The 15116-nt window shown below is 41.8% G+C and overlaps 1 protein-coding gene across 2 annotated transcripts in view; it reads left to right on the top strand.

Moving 5' to 3' along the window:
- The first annotated feature begins 243 nt into the window (after positions 1–243).
- LOC128448984 (plectin) overlaps positions 244–15116 on the top strand; it is a 115916-nt gene continuing 101043 nt past the window's right edge. For both annotated transcript variants that reach the window (XM_053431923.1, XM_053431921.1), the window contains exon 1: positions 244–512. In XM_053431923.1, coding sequence (XP_053287898.1) covers positions 422–512 — 91 coding nt within the window. In that variant the 5' untranslated portion in view covers positions 244–421. The remainder of the gene's footprint in view (positions 513–15116) is intronic.

Below are 15116 nucleotides of genomic sequence, written 5' to 3'. Positions count from 1 at the left end.
TCACAGTCTAACTCAGCTGAACTGTTTCCAGAGCGCCTCATGCTGCTGCTCTGCTCTCGTGGCTGCTGCTGCTGCTCTGTTTGTGCGTGATGAGCATTCACACTGTGCGCGTGTGCCTGCTGCTCCAGTCTGTATCTTTAAGAGGAGGGACCTGACATTTATATTAGGATGTCTGAGCAAGGCTATGGGAGGCTATGGACGAGAGGAGGGGGGGTGTGGCGCTGGTCTGTGGAATGAAGTTGGGTGCTGTGTGTGAGGGGTTCACACACAGCTGACAGAGAGCAGACACAGGACAGCAGAGGCTGCCTCGCACACACATCCAAACACACAGAGGGAAAAGCTTGACCTAGAAGGAAGAAAGCTGAGAGGAGGAGGAGGAGGAGAAGAAGAAGAAGAAGAAGAAGAGAGTGAAAGCGCCGGCATGGCCATGTACGAGCCCGCCTACCTGCCTCCGAACGCCGAGGAGCAGGACTTCATCCAGGCTTATGAAAACGTCAGAGAGAAGTATAAAGGTGGGTGCCTGCACTCACATGATAGTGATGACAACTACAGAGAGGCTACATATGATGATGGAAGAGTTATCTCTGCGTGTGTGTTTTTTCTATTCACACCCTTTAAAGGTTGTTGACTCTGCAGAGGTGCAAAATTGTGACTGTTTGCGCATGCACCTTGCTGTGCCTTTCATCAGCCGGCCCCTGTGGGTGTGTGTGTGTTTATTGGTGGAACAGAGAGGCAGACATGCACACTGCATCTCTTGACTGCTGAGTGTTTTATTGATTGGCACACATGTTCGCTGTCACTCTTCCACGCTGCTTGTCTGCAGTGTTTGCGTTTGTGTCTGTGTGTGTGCGCGCGTGTGTGTGTGTGTGTGTGTGTGTGTGTGTGTGTTGCAAGGGTCCAGTGGATTTGCAGTTGTGCTTCACTTTGATATGTGACCGCAGCAACAAACCCATTCTGCTGAACTTTGACCTTGATGTAACTAAGCAGAAGAGGGGGGGCAGTAAGTTCAAGTGTGTGTGCTGCGCTGATTGTTTTCCTGTATCCAGTCACAACAGAGGGTATTGACAGTTGCTGCGGAACAACAGTGGATTTCAATAAAAGAGAGCAGAGGGTTCTTTTCAAATATTCATCTCATTTGATCCCTTTATCTCCTCAAGTGGGCAGCCCAGCGTGCCACCGCTGGATTAACTTACATGCTTTCCTCTTTTTGGGAACATTCCTTTAGTCCGGAAATGAACCGAAGAAAGATGGAGATGTGAAGAAGAAGTCTAGGAAAGATAATCCACAACCAAAGACAGTGATTCCCAGCTCATCTTTCTGCAAACTTTATGTTTTGTCTTTGTTCTTGTCAGGTGTCAGCAGCCTCCTCAAGGTGCTCTCATTTCAGACTGGAGAAGAGTTTCATTCCCACGTCTCAAATGTTGATATTCTTTCAGTATACCTTCATGGTTTTACTGCTGCATTTTTCATCTGTTCCGTTCCAACAGATCAGGAAGAGGGAGAGCTCCTCTATAAATATTGCCCCAGTTTTCTTTTTTCTTTTTTTCTGTCTTCTTGTGAGAACCCGGCTACTCGGCTTGTGCTGAATTTCTGTAGAAATATCGGCTTTGGCTGTTGTTCTATTTCTCATCTTATTTTAAATGCTGCTTTGCGTTGCAGTTCTTACACCTGTATACTGTTGGTACAATGATTTTAGACATGTTTAATGACTGAAAACAAACACAGCTCTTGGCAAATACAGCGACTGCACCAGTAGCTTCTACTGGTGTTTTCATTGTGTATAATTGGGTTTGAGCTGCAACTATGCACTGTTATCAGGTCAAACAGGAATCTTTTCAAAGGGCGTTGGCACAAATTGTGTGGAAAGAGTGAAAGACTGATAGGAAAGTGAGTTTCTGACATGTATTCAGAAGAATAGTAAAGATGCCAGAGAAGGGTAGAAGGTCAACAACTGGTTTTATCAGTAAGGGAATGACATTTAACTTGATATCATATATTAGTATCATAAACGATTTGCTATACATGTACATGGATCCATCTGTAGAGCCGATTTCGGACTTACATTCAGCACAATGGGTTCTGAACTTTCTCCTGAGTTTGTTTTTACTTGGGGGCTGGCAGGAGAAAACGGACCCGGACATTGGCGTTGTCACATACAGCCAATCCATATAATGTCAGTAGATTATGTGGAGTGCAGTTCATGTCTGAGAGCAGCTTCGGTGTGTGTTTTTAGAACTGCTGCAGTACCAGGAGGTAATGTGAAGCAGGAGCTGGCTGCGTGGCAGGTGTTTATTTTCCAGACGTTCTTCTGTGTTCCTTCCTTGACAATCGTCTGAGGTCCTCTGAGGTCCTGCTCTCCTTATTAAGGCACGCTGATGACACAGCCAATAAGCGAGCTGTCTGACTTTGTTGCACCTCCTTTTTTCCAACCATGACACACAACAATTCTGTTGCGCATGGGAAGCTGTCAGAAGACTTGAAGACACGCATGAACCACATTCTTACTGTACGTAGACACCATAATAGGATGTATGCAGTGTGGTTGTATATCTTGTGTGTTTGATGATGTATCTGCAGGGGTTAGATGGTGGAAAGAACTTGGTTAGTAAACATTCTCAAGGTACCCAGCAGTACAAATGTCTGTGTTGGGAGAAACTTATCTTTACCTCTGCTGAATGTAAGCACACGTCCTACTCGTCCTCGTCCATTAGGATCTCATGGATCCTTCTGACGAGTGGGAGGACTGGAGTCACCCTCACATCTAGATGGCGACCGCCTCCAGACAGGCCACAACATTTTAATATGATGTAAAACCTTTACGGGACGTTACAATGCTGTCAAAGATTATCTTCAACATGCTGCCATACAAAGACATAATTTGCCTGTGTAATCATTCATGCATTCAAAGTAGATGATACAATTTTGACTTGTGGATCCTTACCTATTTCAAAGCCGTCAGTCAATTCGTACTTTTACGTGACAGCTCCCCTCATTGGTATAAATGGTGTTTCACGATTTCCTTGAAATGTCATTGCTCAACTGTATTTAAGAGGCTGTCACTACTTGGCAACACTTACTTTGTGTGACATCATTGTGTTTGCAACTGTGATACTGAAATATTAAATCATGGTATTTGCCATGAAAGTAGTGTGGCTGTAGGGATGGAATTTGGCCCAGATAAAATATTTCTCATGAACTATTTCATGGATGAGTTTTTGTACATTCATTTTGTACCATCTTTGTTCATTCATGATCACCAGAGGAGGAATCTATCAGACTGATGAGCGCCGTCACTAGGTTGACATTCATGGTTTACATTGAAATGCCTTGTCAACCATTTGAAGGATTGCCTGTCATGTCATGTCAATGTTTCCAACCTGAGTTTTCATCACCATCCTCATCAGAACAAAATGTAGATTTATTTGAAGAAATGATAATAGTATTGGTGAAAGTTAGCTACTGTTAGCATGCTATCACTCAAAACCAACATGATAAAATGGTCAAATTAAGAATCATTGTCATTTAAGCATTTTCATTGCAATAATGTTGCTAATGCATTCGTGGTTACAGATGCACTGAACTGCCCGCTTGAGTTAGCTTAACATAATTTATAAAACTGGCTCTTCTCTGAAGGCAGAACAAGATTTATAATTAAAATTAGTTTTAATCTGATAGGAGGCAATAGCACAGAGGCAAAAAGATATATCATCTGTATCCTCTCTGGTCATATTGGTTTTTCTATAGATTAAGTTGGTATTAATTACAATAGCAGAGCAGCTTTGAGACTTAAAAAATACAAAATCGTATTGGATTTAATATCAGAAGTATTTTCCAAATGGGTCTACATCCAGTTGTAGTCAATCAGTCAGTCTGCTTCGTCTAACGTTACTCACTGCTGTCTCATTGTTCTAAATTGTTGGCTGAATGGTAAAGGCTTGGCCGTCTTCCCACTTTCCTCTAATGCAATTTGTGCTAACAGCTGATGCCGATGTTGCTGGACTGCCTCAGGGGGGAAGTGCCCCTCTCAAGTCTGGTGGACTGCTGAGGGTGCGCTGCTACGGCTGGAATCCATTTTTTGTCCTGGAGTGTGTCCTGTAAGGCCGTGTCCTATGCCCTGTGGGGCTTAAAATAACCCCTAAATTTAGCTGTGGCCACCTTCAGTCTGCCAATTAAAGTGTTATTTTTGGCAGGCTTGATTGTCTTGTCTAAGGGTAATTTAAATTCCAGCTTTATCCTTTAGGCTGAATATTATTGAATTATTAAGAACTCTAATTGCGATGTGAAACAGCAGCGTCAGACGAGATTAAACACCATGATCATGTTCATGTTTTCTTTCAAATTGCAGTCAGTGAATGAAGGCTTCCCTTGCCACAATAACGTTTAGCCAAATATAGACATAGAGTGCAGCTATATTTATGAATGAGTAACAGTATGTGTAAGGTCTGAAGTGAGAACTTTTGGTGGAAGTGGTTTGTCACACACATTTGTGAATGAATGAATGAATGAATACGTGGAGTCAATATTGGCTGTAAATAAAAATGCAATAAGTGGCATATATAGTATTTAATTGTTTGTGTCTGTTTAACGTGTAAGTTGTCCAGCAGGTTGGGTTTTCCCATCACACACACTTTCAAAGAAGAAAACTCATGTTAGCTTCCTGAGCTGTGGATAGCTGCTGGCCATACAAGAGTGTTGGCTGCCACTCACAGGTTGAAATGTGTTGATAAAGAGGGCAGCAAGGACAATTGTTGTTCAAGTGCCCTTGAGAGAAGCACTTAACCTACAACAAATAGAAGGGGGTGTACTTTAGGTTGTAAGTGTGGGGCCAAGAACTTGTACTTACATTAAAAGATGTTTTCTTGTTGAATTTCTGTTTAGTATCAAGAAAATAACAACAACCTATTTTGTAGTTACTGATTCTATATTTGTTCCTCAGTAATGTAATGTCTCAGTCTCCTCTGTGGATTTGTATCTGTATGAACTATCAGCTGATGTCCCTGCTCGCTAAACATTCAGTTCACATCTGACATTAGATGGGCACCTACCTGACATTGATATCAAGTATGAACAGGGCCTGCAGAGCATACAGCGACACTAGTTAGTTCAGCGTGAAAGCAGGTTAACATTTTGCCAGCGCATACTAAACAACATACAGCCAATGTGAATGTCATGAGTTTTGCTGCTGGCATTAAAAAGTTTAGATTCTGACCCGGGATCATACAATGTGTTACATATGTCAGTCCTTTCACCCATGCTAACGTTGTTAATGAAATTGTGTCACCTACTTTAAATTTCAAAGCGTTACAATACTTGCCTTGTAAATATGACGACTGTTCTAAGTCTATTGCTGCCATTAAAATCGTTATTTTCCATCTCCCACTGCAGTCACTTGTTCTTTTACTGGAACCCACTCTGGCCACTACTACTACAAACACACAGTGCTGAATTCATACAGAGGTCAGCCTTGCACAGACGTCAGTGTCAGGTGAAAACGCTCATGGAAAGTTGACCGTTGGTTAGCAAAACCTGTGGATGTGTATGTGGGGAGCTTTCCCCCTTTAATTGCTGCTCAGCCAAATGGTGCCATGCCAACCGAAAGGGAAAATCTCTGTCACGAAACCTTTCTCTTGCTCTATTTCTTACACTATTGCTGTTGAGCTCACCAACTGAAATGAGGCATCACATTAAACTCACGCAGGGTGTGTCTGTGTGTGGCGTTTATTGGTCAGAAAATGCTTATGATGATTGTACTGTGCTGCTTGGTCAAAAAGGGCTGTTTGTTGTTTTTGTCATATTTTCATGTGTGTCAGCATCCTGCTGCCTGGGATAGATCAGCAGTGACACACAGCTCAGCAGCTCAGGTCAGAGGTTATTCAAGGCGAGAGCTTGATAAACTCCAATATGCTGTGATTCCTTCGGGGGAGAGAAAACTCTGGAGGGATGCTACTCCGATGTGTCGGCCTTCCTGTCAAACACACGATTTTGCAGAACAGAAGCTGCTGTTAGTTATAATGGCCGAATCTCAGGGGTTTAATAGCTTATATAGTGTGTGAGAGGGGGAATGTAAGAGAGAGCCTCAGGGGAGGGGAATAAAAGGAAATAATACCTAATGTTTACAGGAGTAAGTAGTACATTAATGATGAACACACACTTAAATATAAGATGACTGTTTTTATTCAATTTAATGATTTCTAAGGAATTTTGAGACTTTCCATTTAGGCTGACTGGAAAAATTAACATTCCACCAAGTTAACTACTGAAATCTCGGCACACTAAAAAGTTGTCAGACGGGGCAAAGAAGCACGAACAGGTTTTAATCAAACCCACCAGTTTGTCGAATTCAAGTGTTAGAGAGAAGGACTGCAAACAATAACAATATTATCTGAAATATCTTAGATAAACTCTTTCCTTTCCAGCTCACATACCTACTGTATGTACTGAGTCATAACTATTGCTGTATTTGGGCATGCACAGCTTCCTGTGTAATGAGGGTTTAGTGGCTGGCTCAGTTTATTTTCAGCTTTGCCTCCAAATAAAGTGGTTTGGATGATCTGGCAAAACTACTGATTGTTTTGCTACCTGTATGATCTCTTGCTTTTGTAGAGGAAACAGAAAAGGGAAGAACTAGTGAAGCTTAAGAACTGTTGCAGACTGCATGAGTTAAACATTTAAGGAGCTTTAACCTTTCAGTTTGCCGACAGCTTATTTAATTTTGCGCTGAATTTTTTTTGTATTCTGCACATTAATCCAACGTCTTTGCTTGTGTGTCTTGCTTTCTCGTTTTTATAATAAAGAAAAGTTCTAATAAACCTTATTTTACTTTATGGACTGTATTGTCCATAAACATGTTTCTCATCAGTATTTTGCTGACTCAATGGAATTAAAGTTCAAACTGCTTGTGGTTTGTACCTTAGAGATGATATCACCTTCAACTTCCACAAGGGAATATGATACTAGTGTATAAAGATGGAACACAAATTGGATTCAATCAATTTAAACTCTGCTATTTTGCTGTGCTCCTGCCTGAGTGTTGCTGAGTCAGACGGATGTGTACCTGCCGTCTCTCTGTGTAATGCAGCACAGCAGATCTGAAATTGCTAGATAATGAAGTTCATTGGCTGTACCTACGATCCTATTCAATCTGACATCTTGTTTGTACTTAAACAGCTTAACTGAGTGACTGACTGGCAGCTGTCGGGCTGGGCTACTTCTCTGCCTGACATGGAAGCAACGTTAAGGTTCGCAGCCTGCCAGCGTTGGATGTCTGCCTTGAGCCTCACTGTTACTCTCTCTGCTGTTTAAGCATTTAGAGTTTCTCCCTGATTTTTACAAGGGTTGAAACACATGGTTTTGTGTCTCATGGCGGGGAAGTGGAAAACTCATTTGTGTGGAAATAGTGAGGTTCTAACACCTGAGTTGTTAAGACTCAGTGTTTCTCCGCTGCTTTGTTCTGCAGTGCAGCGCTGGGGTGCTTTATTTTCAGTATTGGTCTGGGATTGTAGCTTCAAGGCTCTAATGAGCTATGAAAAAGTTGAAGGGTAAAACAAAAACATCCTGATGCACTACAGCTCAACACACATGCATACCATTGCTGCAACATATTGCTATAGATAAAAACCCAGGGGAGTCACCAACTCCGAAGCAGCGAGAACATTAACATTCCCTCCCCCTCATTTCCCAACCCCCACTATAATTATCTTTAAAACTGGACAGAGGTTCCTGCATGAAAATAAAAATGTTCATAATAGAAGTAGAAAAATGATGGGACTCTTATAGATATCTCTCATTCATATATGAATAAAACACCAGGAGATTCCCAGCAAATAACAAATCTCCAGAGGATTTTGGTGAGTGATGGCACAGCATGCAGGAGGCGGACCTGATGTACACATTCCACGTCTTTGTGTTTACTGCACATCGACACAATTTTCGCGTCTAAACACGAAAACGTTTGAATCTTTTTGTGTCTTACATATGTGTCTCCTCTTTTTCATCCTGAGATATTTGTATTCTCTTTGGGTTGTTTCAGTTTTGTGTGTGTCATGTGTTTGAAGCATCATCAACGCCCACTAGTCGAGGTGAATGAGTTTTTACGAAGGGGCTGGCAGGAGAAACTCCAGAGAAGATCCACAGCAACTGACTCTGACATTTCGATCTTCACTTAGAGCTCCTTTAGATAATTTCAGAAGATTATCCGGGGTCATGTGGTCAGAAAAGCACCATTAGGAAGTTTATTAGGTTTCAGTGTTCTGGGTTGGAAAACTGTTATTATTAACATATAATACAATTCGCTACTACTACTACGCACAACGTTTTCACAGGTCGGAAAAGTCCTTATTTCTGAGTGTGAGTATTGGAATGTCTTAAATCCTGACACCACAGGAATTATTTTATTTGCCCCTGAGGAGGTTTGGTAATCGTGGATAAAATACAATCTCAAACAAGAGCTGTTTAACTAACCTTATCTATATTCAAGGGCACAGTTTGACCTCGGATATAATTCCTGTCCTCCTTTCACAAATGCAGAGCAAAGAAAGCCAGCGAAGGCCCAGAATCCTCTTTGCCCCTGTGAACGCACGCCAGTTCTCATTGACAGTTTGAAAGAAAGAAATTCAGTGAGAGCCGACACACATGCAGTAGCTGAAGTGCCATCTGTTCCACTGCGGCTGGAATGAACAGAAGTCTGTGAAGGAGCGCTGTGTTGAGGGAAGACAAGACGTTTTTGATAGCTGGAGTAATTTTATTCACATTGAACACCGTCCAGATCCTGCTGAAGCCAGAGCAAGTGGAAATGATTCCGCTTTATTGCCAACAGGACTTAAAATAGACTTGAGGGTTATTACATTCAAAGTGAGTAATAATGGAAACACGCCTTCGCACACAATGTGATGCGTGATAGTGTATTCGCAGCTAATGATGAAGGGTGGTGTGCGTTTATGAGTGTGTTTCTTGGTCAGTCTGGTCATTTCCTGACATTGACAGGCAATGAGTTTATTGCTGGTCAGTGGCATTCAGAGCAACTGGAGCCGCACGGTGTGACGGTCACCACACGGGATAGGAATGCTACAGCAGGTCACCCCACACAGCTGACAGCGAGGGGAATGTGCCCCACGTGCACACACATACACACATGCAAATGCACTGACATCCTGCATTAACTTTCTCACACCTCTTTCCACAAGAGCACACACATACACTTTGAGGGGGAACAAACATGAGGAACAACTTGTAACATTCTTCTCTGTTATCAGATCACTTGATCTCTTTTGGCCAGAGATGGCAAAGCCGGATGAGTAACGCTTGTTAGCGGCTACGAATACCTTCCAGAGTCATGTTCCTTTGGGCTTTGACAGAAGATGCAGTTCGTAAAGAAACTGCCCTAAATGGCGTGGCTGACTCCGGTTTCACCAAAAAGGGGGCTGCACAAACGGGTGTTACATAAAACGGCATGATTCGTGTCACAGATAAAGAAGCTACAGAGATGATGACTGCTGTAAAAATGAGCGGGGGCTTCTGGTGTGTTTGTGTGTCCAGTTATCGCCTAGTCTCTGAGGGGTGTGGCCCCTCTCCGTCCCACCGCAGGTCAAACAACAAATCCTGGAAAAAAACCTGCAGGATGCTTGTTTTCTTATCTCAAAGTTCAAAATCACTGCTAATTCTGGCCTTCCTGTCAAGCTGTGTATGACACAGTTGTGACCCCAGATGATCTACAGCAAACCTTAGAATCTGCTCAATGTTACTCTTGAAATGTTTGAAAAGTGGCTTTCAATGGAATGAACCCTGTGTGTAATATTTTACTCTTCTCACGTGAAGTTGTTACAGCTGTTATAACAGGCAGGACTGTGTTAGATGTGTAGCAGAACCGTGAGAGCTTACATGGGGGGGTGGTATAGATCCTTCGCTCTGGCATTTACATTCATACCATGAATTCATAGCTGAAGACCTGGACTAATGGTGGTTTACTAGATATGACAGTATATTTATTCACACAGTAGGGGTTTATACTTGTTTTGCTATAAGGCAAAGTTTGCACCAACATAAAACTACAACGATATCAAAATCAGACACTTTACAGTTCATCACATTTAGTATAAGAGGAGTTTCTTAAAGTCTATAGTTTACAGAGCAGCATGAGAACACACAAAAAGGACAAAATCAGAGGAATAGTTTCATGACAAAGGATTACCTTTATCCAGAGACAGTCAGAATCAGTCTCCTTTGTAGTAAGTAGTGCTTTAAAATAAGTCAACTTCAAATTAATACAAATTGTTTGAATCTGCATACTAATCCTACAAATGTTTGTCGGAGTGTAGATGGAATGCATACGCCATTGCAAAGCATTCATCTAATAGACTTCACACTTAGCATGTTTATCGTTAGAGATCATGATAAGTGGAGTACTGAGTTTGGTGCTATTTAGACACGTAATACATTAAATACAATACAAATTTTATAAATGGCCAATACTGTAGCAGTCTGTGTGGGAGTGAGGGGGGTTGGCCTCAGCCGACCCAGTCAAATCTCCATTTACGTCCTCGTATAAATGACAGCAGTGGTTGACAAGCGGTTGCAGGTCCAAATCGCTGCAAGATCATTTTAATGCGTTTTCTTTTTTATTTCACCATATTGCAGTCATGACTTTCTCCCATCTTGAGCGACAACGTTAACAGAATCACTTCCTGTTTGGCAATTTGTCTTCAAGGTACAAGCACAATGTTCGTTTTATTGAATTATAGAGCTTTTATTATTGTAAGTTCTGAACTTGGGTCTGAAGATTGTGTCGCTTGCTCAACAATCCTCTGAAATAGCAGGCATGTAATGTATGGGAGAATAACAGCAGTTAAGTTAATCATTGAAACTTGTACAAAAGCAACACATGTGACCAATGATAAAGAAAATTTCATTTTCATTTTATCAAAAAAAATTGATTATAACCCACAGAGTGTGGTCACTATGCATCAATCATAGCCCTTATAGTATGTTAAGATAGACGAAGGATCTCCTCTTCCTGCAGTTGTACAACAATGTCCACTTATGTACCCTTATCCAGGCTAACAATGTACCCTTATCCAGGCTTTACAATCCAGTAAAGCCTGGATAAGGGTGCTGCTAATTATTTTCATTTAGAGTCTGGAACAGTAGTGATCATGGTGTGGAGCCACCCCGACCAATTGCGAGTCAGTTTCATCTTGTCAATCTTGACAGTTCACCCTGTTTTTACATTATCAAGCTGATTGAAAATATATTACTGTGATATAAAAACTACCCAAATTGATAGAAACATTTATTTTAACTGTACTTTGACGTTTTAGTTTGATCTATGTCCATTCGGTTTGTCTCCTTTACTGCACCCAGCCACCAGGGGGCAATCAAGAAGATTTGGCTTAACTTTTGGGGAGCTGTCATGTCATCCTTCTTTTTATACAGCACAGTGTATGGAAACAATCATTGCAGCCCGGTCGTGTTCTTGATATCTTTGGTCAGTTGAATGATGCATTAATCACCGCTCTACAAGATACAGACTGCTACACCTTTTATTTTTAGTTCAAACAGATGATTACAGATCAGAGTATTAGTTTGGTTTTACTCATTATTTCAAAACTCTTTGAGCAGTTGTTGAAATTTTCAAGAGAAGGTGACTGCTCTGCCACTGAGTCTAGGCCAATGGGGAGTGTTACCTTCTCTAGCCATGAGCGAGTCAGATGGCTCCATAACTGTACTGCTGATTTAATAGATCTGAAATGTAGCTTAAGCTCAACCAAATGGATCTAGTGTAACATACAGTAGGAGGCAGGAGGCTGTAAGAGTCATTATATATAATAGATCATGTTGGTGTCATCCTTTGAAAGGCTGAAAGGTGTGTAAAAGGAAAGGAAGTGATTCACATTTGTCAGACAACCTATCCTGGGAGCAGAGCATTTGCGGTCAGTAGCCAGAGCGGCGCCTCCAGCAGAAACTCCCTGTCATGCACAGCGGAGACAGAAAAAGATGATGAGGCACTCAGGGAGTGTGGGAGAGAGACACGATGGGAAGTTGAGAGACAGAGTGCCGAAATGAAACATGTCCGAGATTGTAAGCAGAAATTAAGAGGAAGAAAAAGCAGCTCATGAAGGAGAGGAAGTGTGCAGTTCTTCTCTCTCTTAGCATTGATCAGGTGGTTCTCACACTCAGCAGCAGTTTGTTAAGATGAAGGGTCGAGTGTAAGCTGAGCTCGGCAGAGGCCTGTTGTCACGTTAGGTCTCAGGACTGCTGCTGGGGAGCTATTATGTTGGCCTCTAACACTGTCCCTGCCAATTCAACAGCACGAAACATAGTCACGATATGAATTCCACTCTGTTCAAATACTGGTTAAAGGAAGGCACAGTATATAACTGGTCAATAAGTGCACTGATCAAAAAGTAATCTCCAACAACGTCCAATAAATCATATTAGTATTTTTCTAAAGCAAAGATACACTGATCCCAGCATCTGAAATATCAAAATGTTTCTCTCTTAGAATCCAAAGTGAAGATATTTCACTCTCACAAATACTTTATGACAAAGAACCATCACATTTGAGAAGATGAAACCATTTTTGACATTGAGCCTGAATTTTAATTTAGGTGCTCTGCATTTGGTGTAGCGATGGCCTACTGCATCGTCCTGAACCTGTGTCCTGATTTGCGGAAAAGTGGCAGATGAATGGGATGTGTGATGAAGTGACGCCCTGTGCTATTGAGGTTGGGATGCAGGTGATGGTCTTATAATTGAGCTCGGAGAAGTTGTATGTGGGAAAACCTTTTATTTCGGCAGCAGTATGGTTTAAGTGTGTTCACCTTTAACAATTGACTTGCACCAAAGGTATCTTCCATATGAAAGATTAAATTAGGAATCATTCACACATTGCACTATATACTATGTACAATATTCTTCTTCTCAGCTTATTGTGACATCCTGTTTGTTCTGCCTAAAAAGTAAACTTAACAGCAGGGGTGTGATCCACCAATAAAATCTGACTACATAAACACAAACACACACACACACACACACACACACACACACACACACACACACACACACACACACACACACACACACACACACACACACACACACACACACACACACACACACACACACACACACACACACTCTGCCAGCTCCCTGTACTTTCCCATTAGGCCCATGGGAGGCATAGCTTGGCACAGACAGTGTTTCCAGCCTGATGTAAGCATCCAGTTTACAGCTCCCTGAAGTTTTCCCACCTCTCTCTGTAAAAACACAGCAGGGTTAGTGAATATCTGATGTAAGGAAACTTGTTCCTTATATTACACTATCCCCAATTCATGAATTTACCTCTGTACTCTGTTCTTTTATTTAAGAGTATCCTCAAACATGTAGTTTTTCATGTTTTGGTCATGCTCGTACTTCACTTTAACTCCACTGCACTGAAAGGATCATGCAGTCTGCTGTCAAGTCGTCTTCCTTCTACTTTAGATGGTAAGCACAGCCCCTAGTGGATTATTGTCCTCACAACAACGGACCTGACAGAAAAAAGAAAACAGAGGAATGGGCCTTGAAGGAAAACCCAAAAGCTTTGAGTTCATTTTCATTGGGGGCAGTAGCTGAAAAATATGTTTATGTTCCATATCTTTCAGGTCAGTGGAGTCTTAGATCATCTTTTAATCAAAGCCTGGATCAGCCTCTTCTCACTCAGCAGCTGATGGTTCCTTCTAAACAAAGCTGAGATGACAGCATCCCTCTGGTGATGGTCTTGGTTCACCTCCAAAAATCTGAGTTAAAGCTATTAACTCAGCTATTGACTTGAGAGTGGGCGGGTGGGGGGGACTCTGGGGCCCCAGCTTGCCCACTGTCTACTGCAAAGAGTATTTCATTTAAATAACTCCTTATATTTATCCCCTGCAAATAGGATGTGAATCTCAGCAGAACCTTCCAGGGTTCGCCTCTCTGTTGTAATTTATCTATATCTCAAAACAGCAGGCTCTTTATAGGGAGCGACCTCAAACAGATTGAAGCTCCCTGTGGGATCTGGTCTTCGGCCTCTAAGGGTGGAGCATGGGAGGAAACCTGCAAGGGTCATTTGCTCTATGCCTTGTTTCCCCTCTGTCTCAATTCCCAGAATTCCTCGCCAGTATTGCGTATACCAGTATGGCAGGGAGGTTAGCAGGGAGCTCTTAACAGCTGTATTAGGTTTGACTGTCAACACGGGAAGATAAAAAGTTTCTACTTCTCCTACACATTATTTTTCAGCCATTGAAAAGCACAACACATGGAGCTGGAAGATACAGCAGAATTATGATTATTAAGAAAACATTATTATTGTTCTGAATTAGGATCAAGCTGAAACATGACGTACCCATGAGATCAAGTTGTGGATTCTCTGACTTATGAAGTAGGGCTGGGCCCATGGATAATGCCATTATCCATTAGTGATGGTTGAGAGTCATCACAATGTTTTTTATTATCAGTCAAGTTTTCTTTGGCCCCTATCATGATCAGAGTATTATTTGGTAACTGCTGATAGCAAAAATATGAAGTCTGTAAGTTACATCCATTTATATGATATCAATGAGTGTTCATTTTAGAGAATGCCAAGCTAAGATGTCTCACTCTGTTGTCTAATCCTTGCAACTACAGAAACTCGTGGTTGTTGAGAGGAATAACAGATTAGTGGTTATTTTCTCACAAACTATCTTTGACAAGGGGCGGCTGTGCCTGAAGGGTAGAGTGGTCGTCCTCCGACCTGTAGGTCGGCAGTTCCATCCCCAGTCTGACCCATCTGCATGCCGAAGTGTCCTTGGGCAAGATGCTGAACCCTGAATGGCCCCCCATAGAATAAATAAGTGCTGCGAATAGATACACTGTATGAATGTGTTTGTGAATGTAGAACTGTACTGTAAAGTGCTTTGAGTGGTCATCAAAACTAGAAAAGCGCTATATAAATACAATGTCATTTAGCCATTTACAAGTCAGTTATTTGCAGTCAGCATGCAAACTCCGAACATCTATCCATCAATCCATTCATCCATCCATCCATCCATCCATCCTCCCTCCTTTTAGGGTTAGAGATTGGCTTGAATTCCTGCTGACATTGGGTGAGAAGCGGTATACACCCT

This window comes from Pleuronectes platessa, chromosome 10 (genome assembly GCF_947347685.1).
Source record: "Pleuronectes platessa chromosome 10, fPlePla1.1, whole genome shotgun sequence".
Classification (NCBI taxonomy): Eukaryota; Metazoa; Chordata; class Actinopteri; order Pleuronectiformes; family Pleuronectidae; genus Pleuronectes; species Pleuronectes platessa.
The sequence above is the reverse complement of the archived record's forward strand: the minus strand, read 5'-3'. Positions and strand labels throughout refer to the sequence as shown.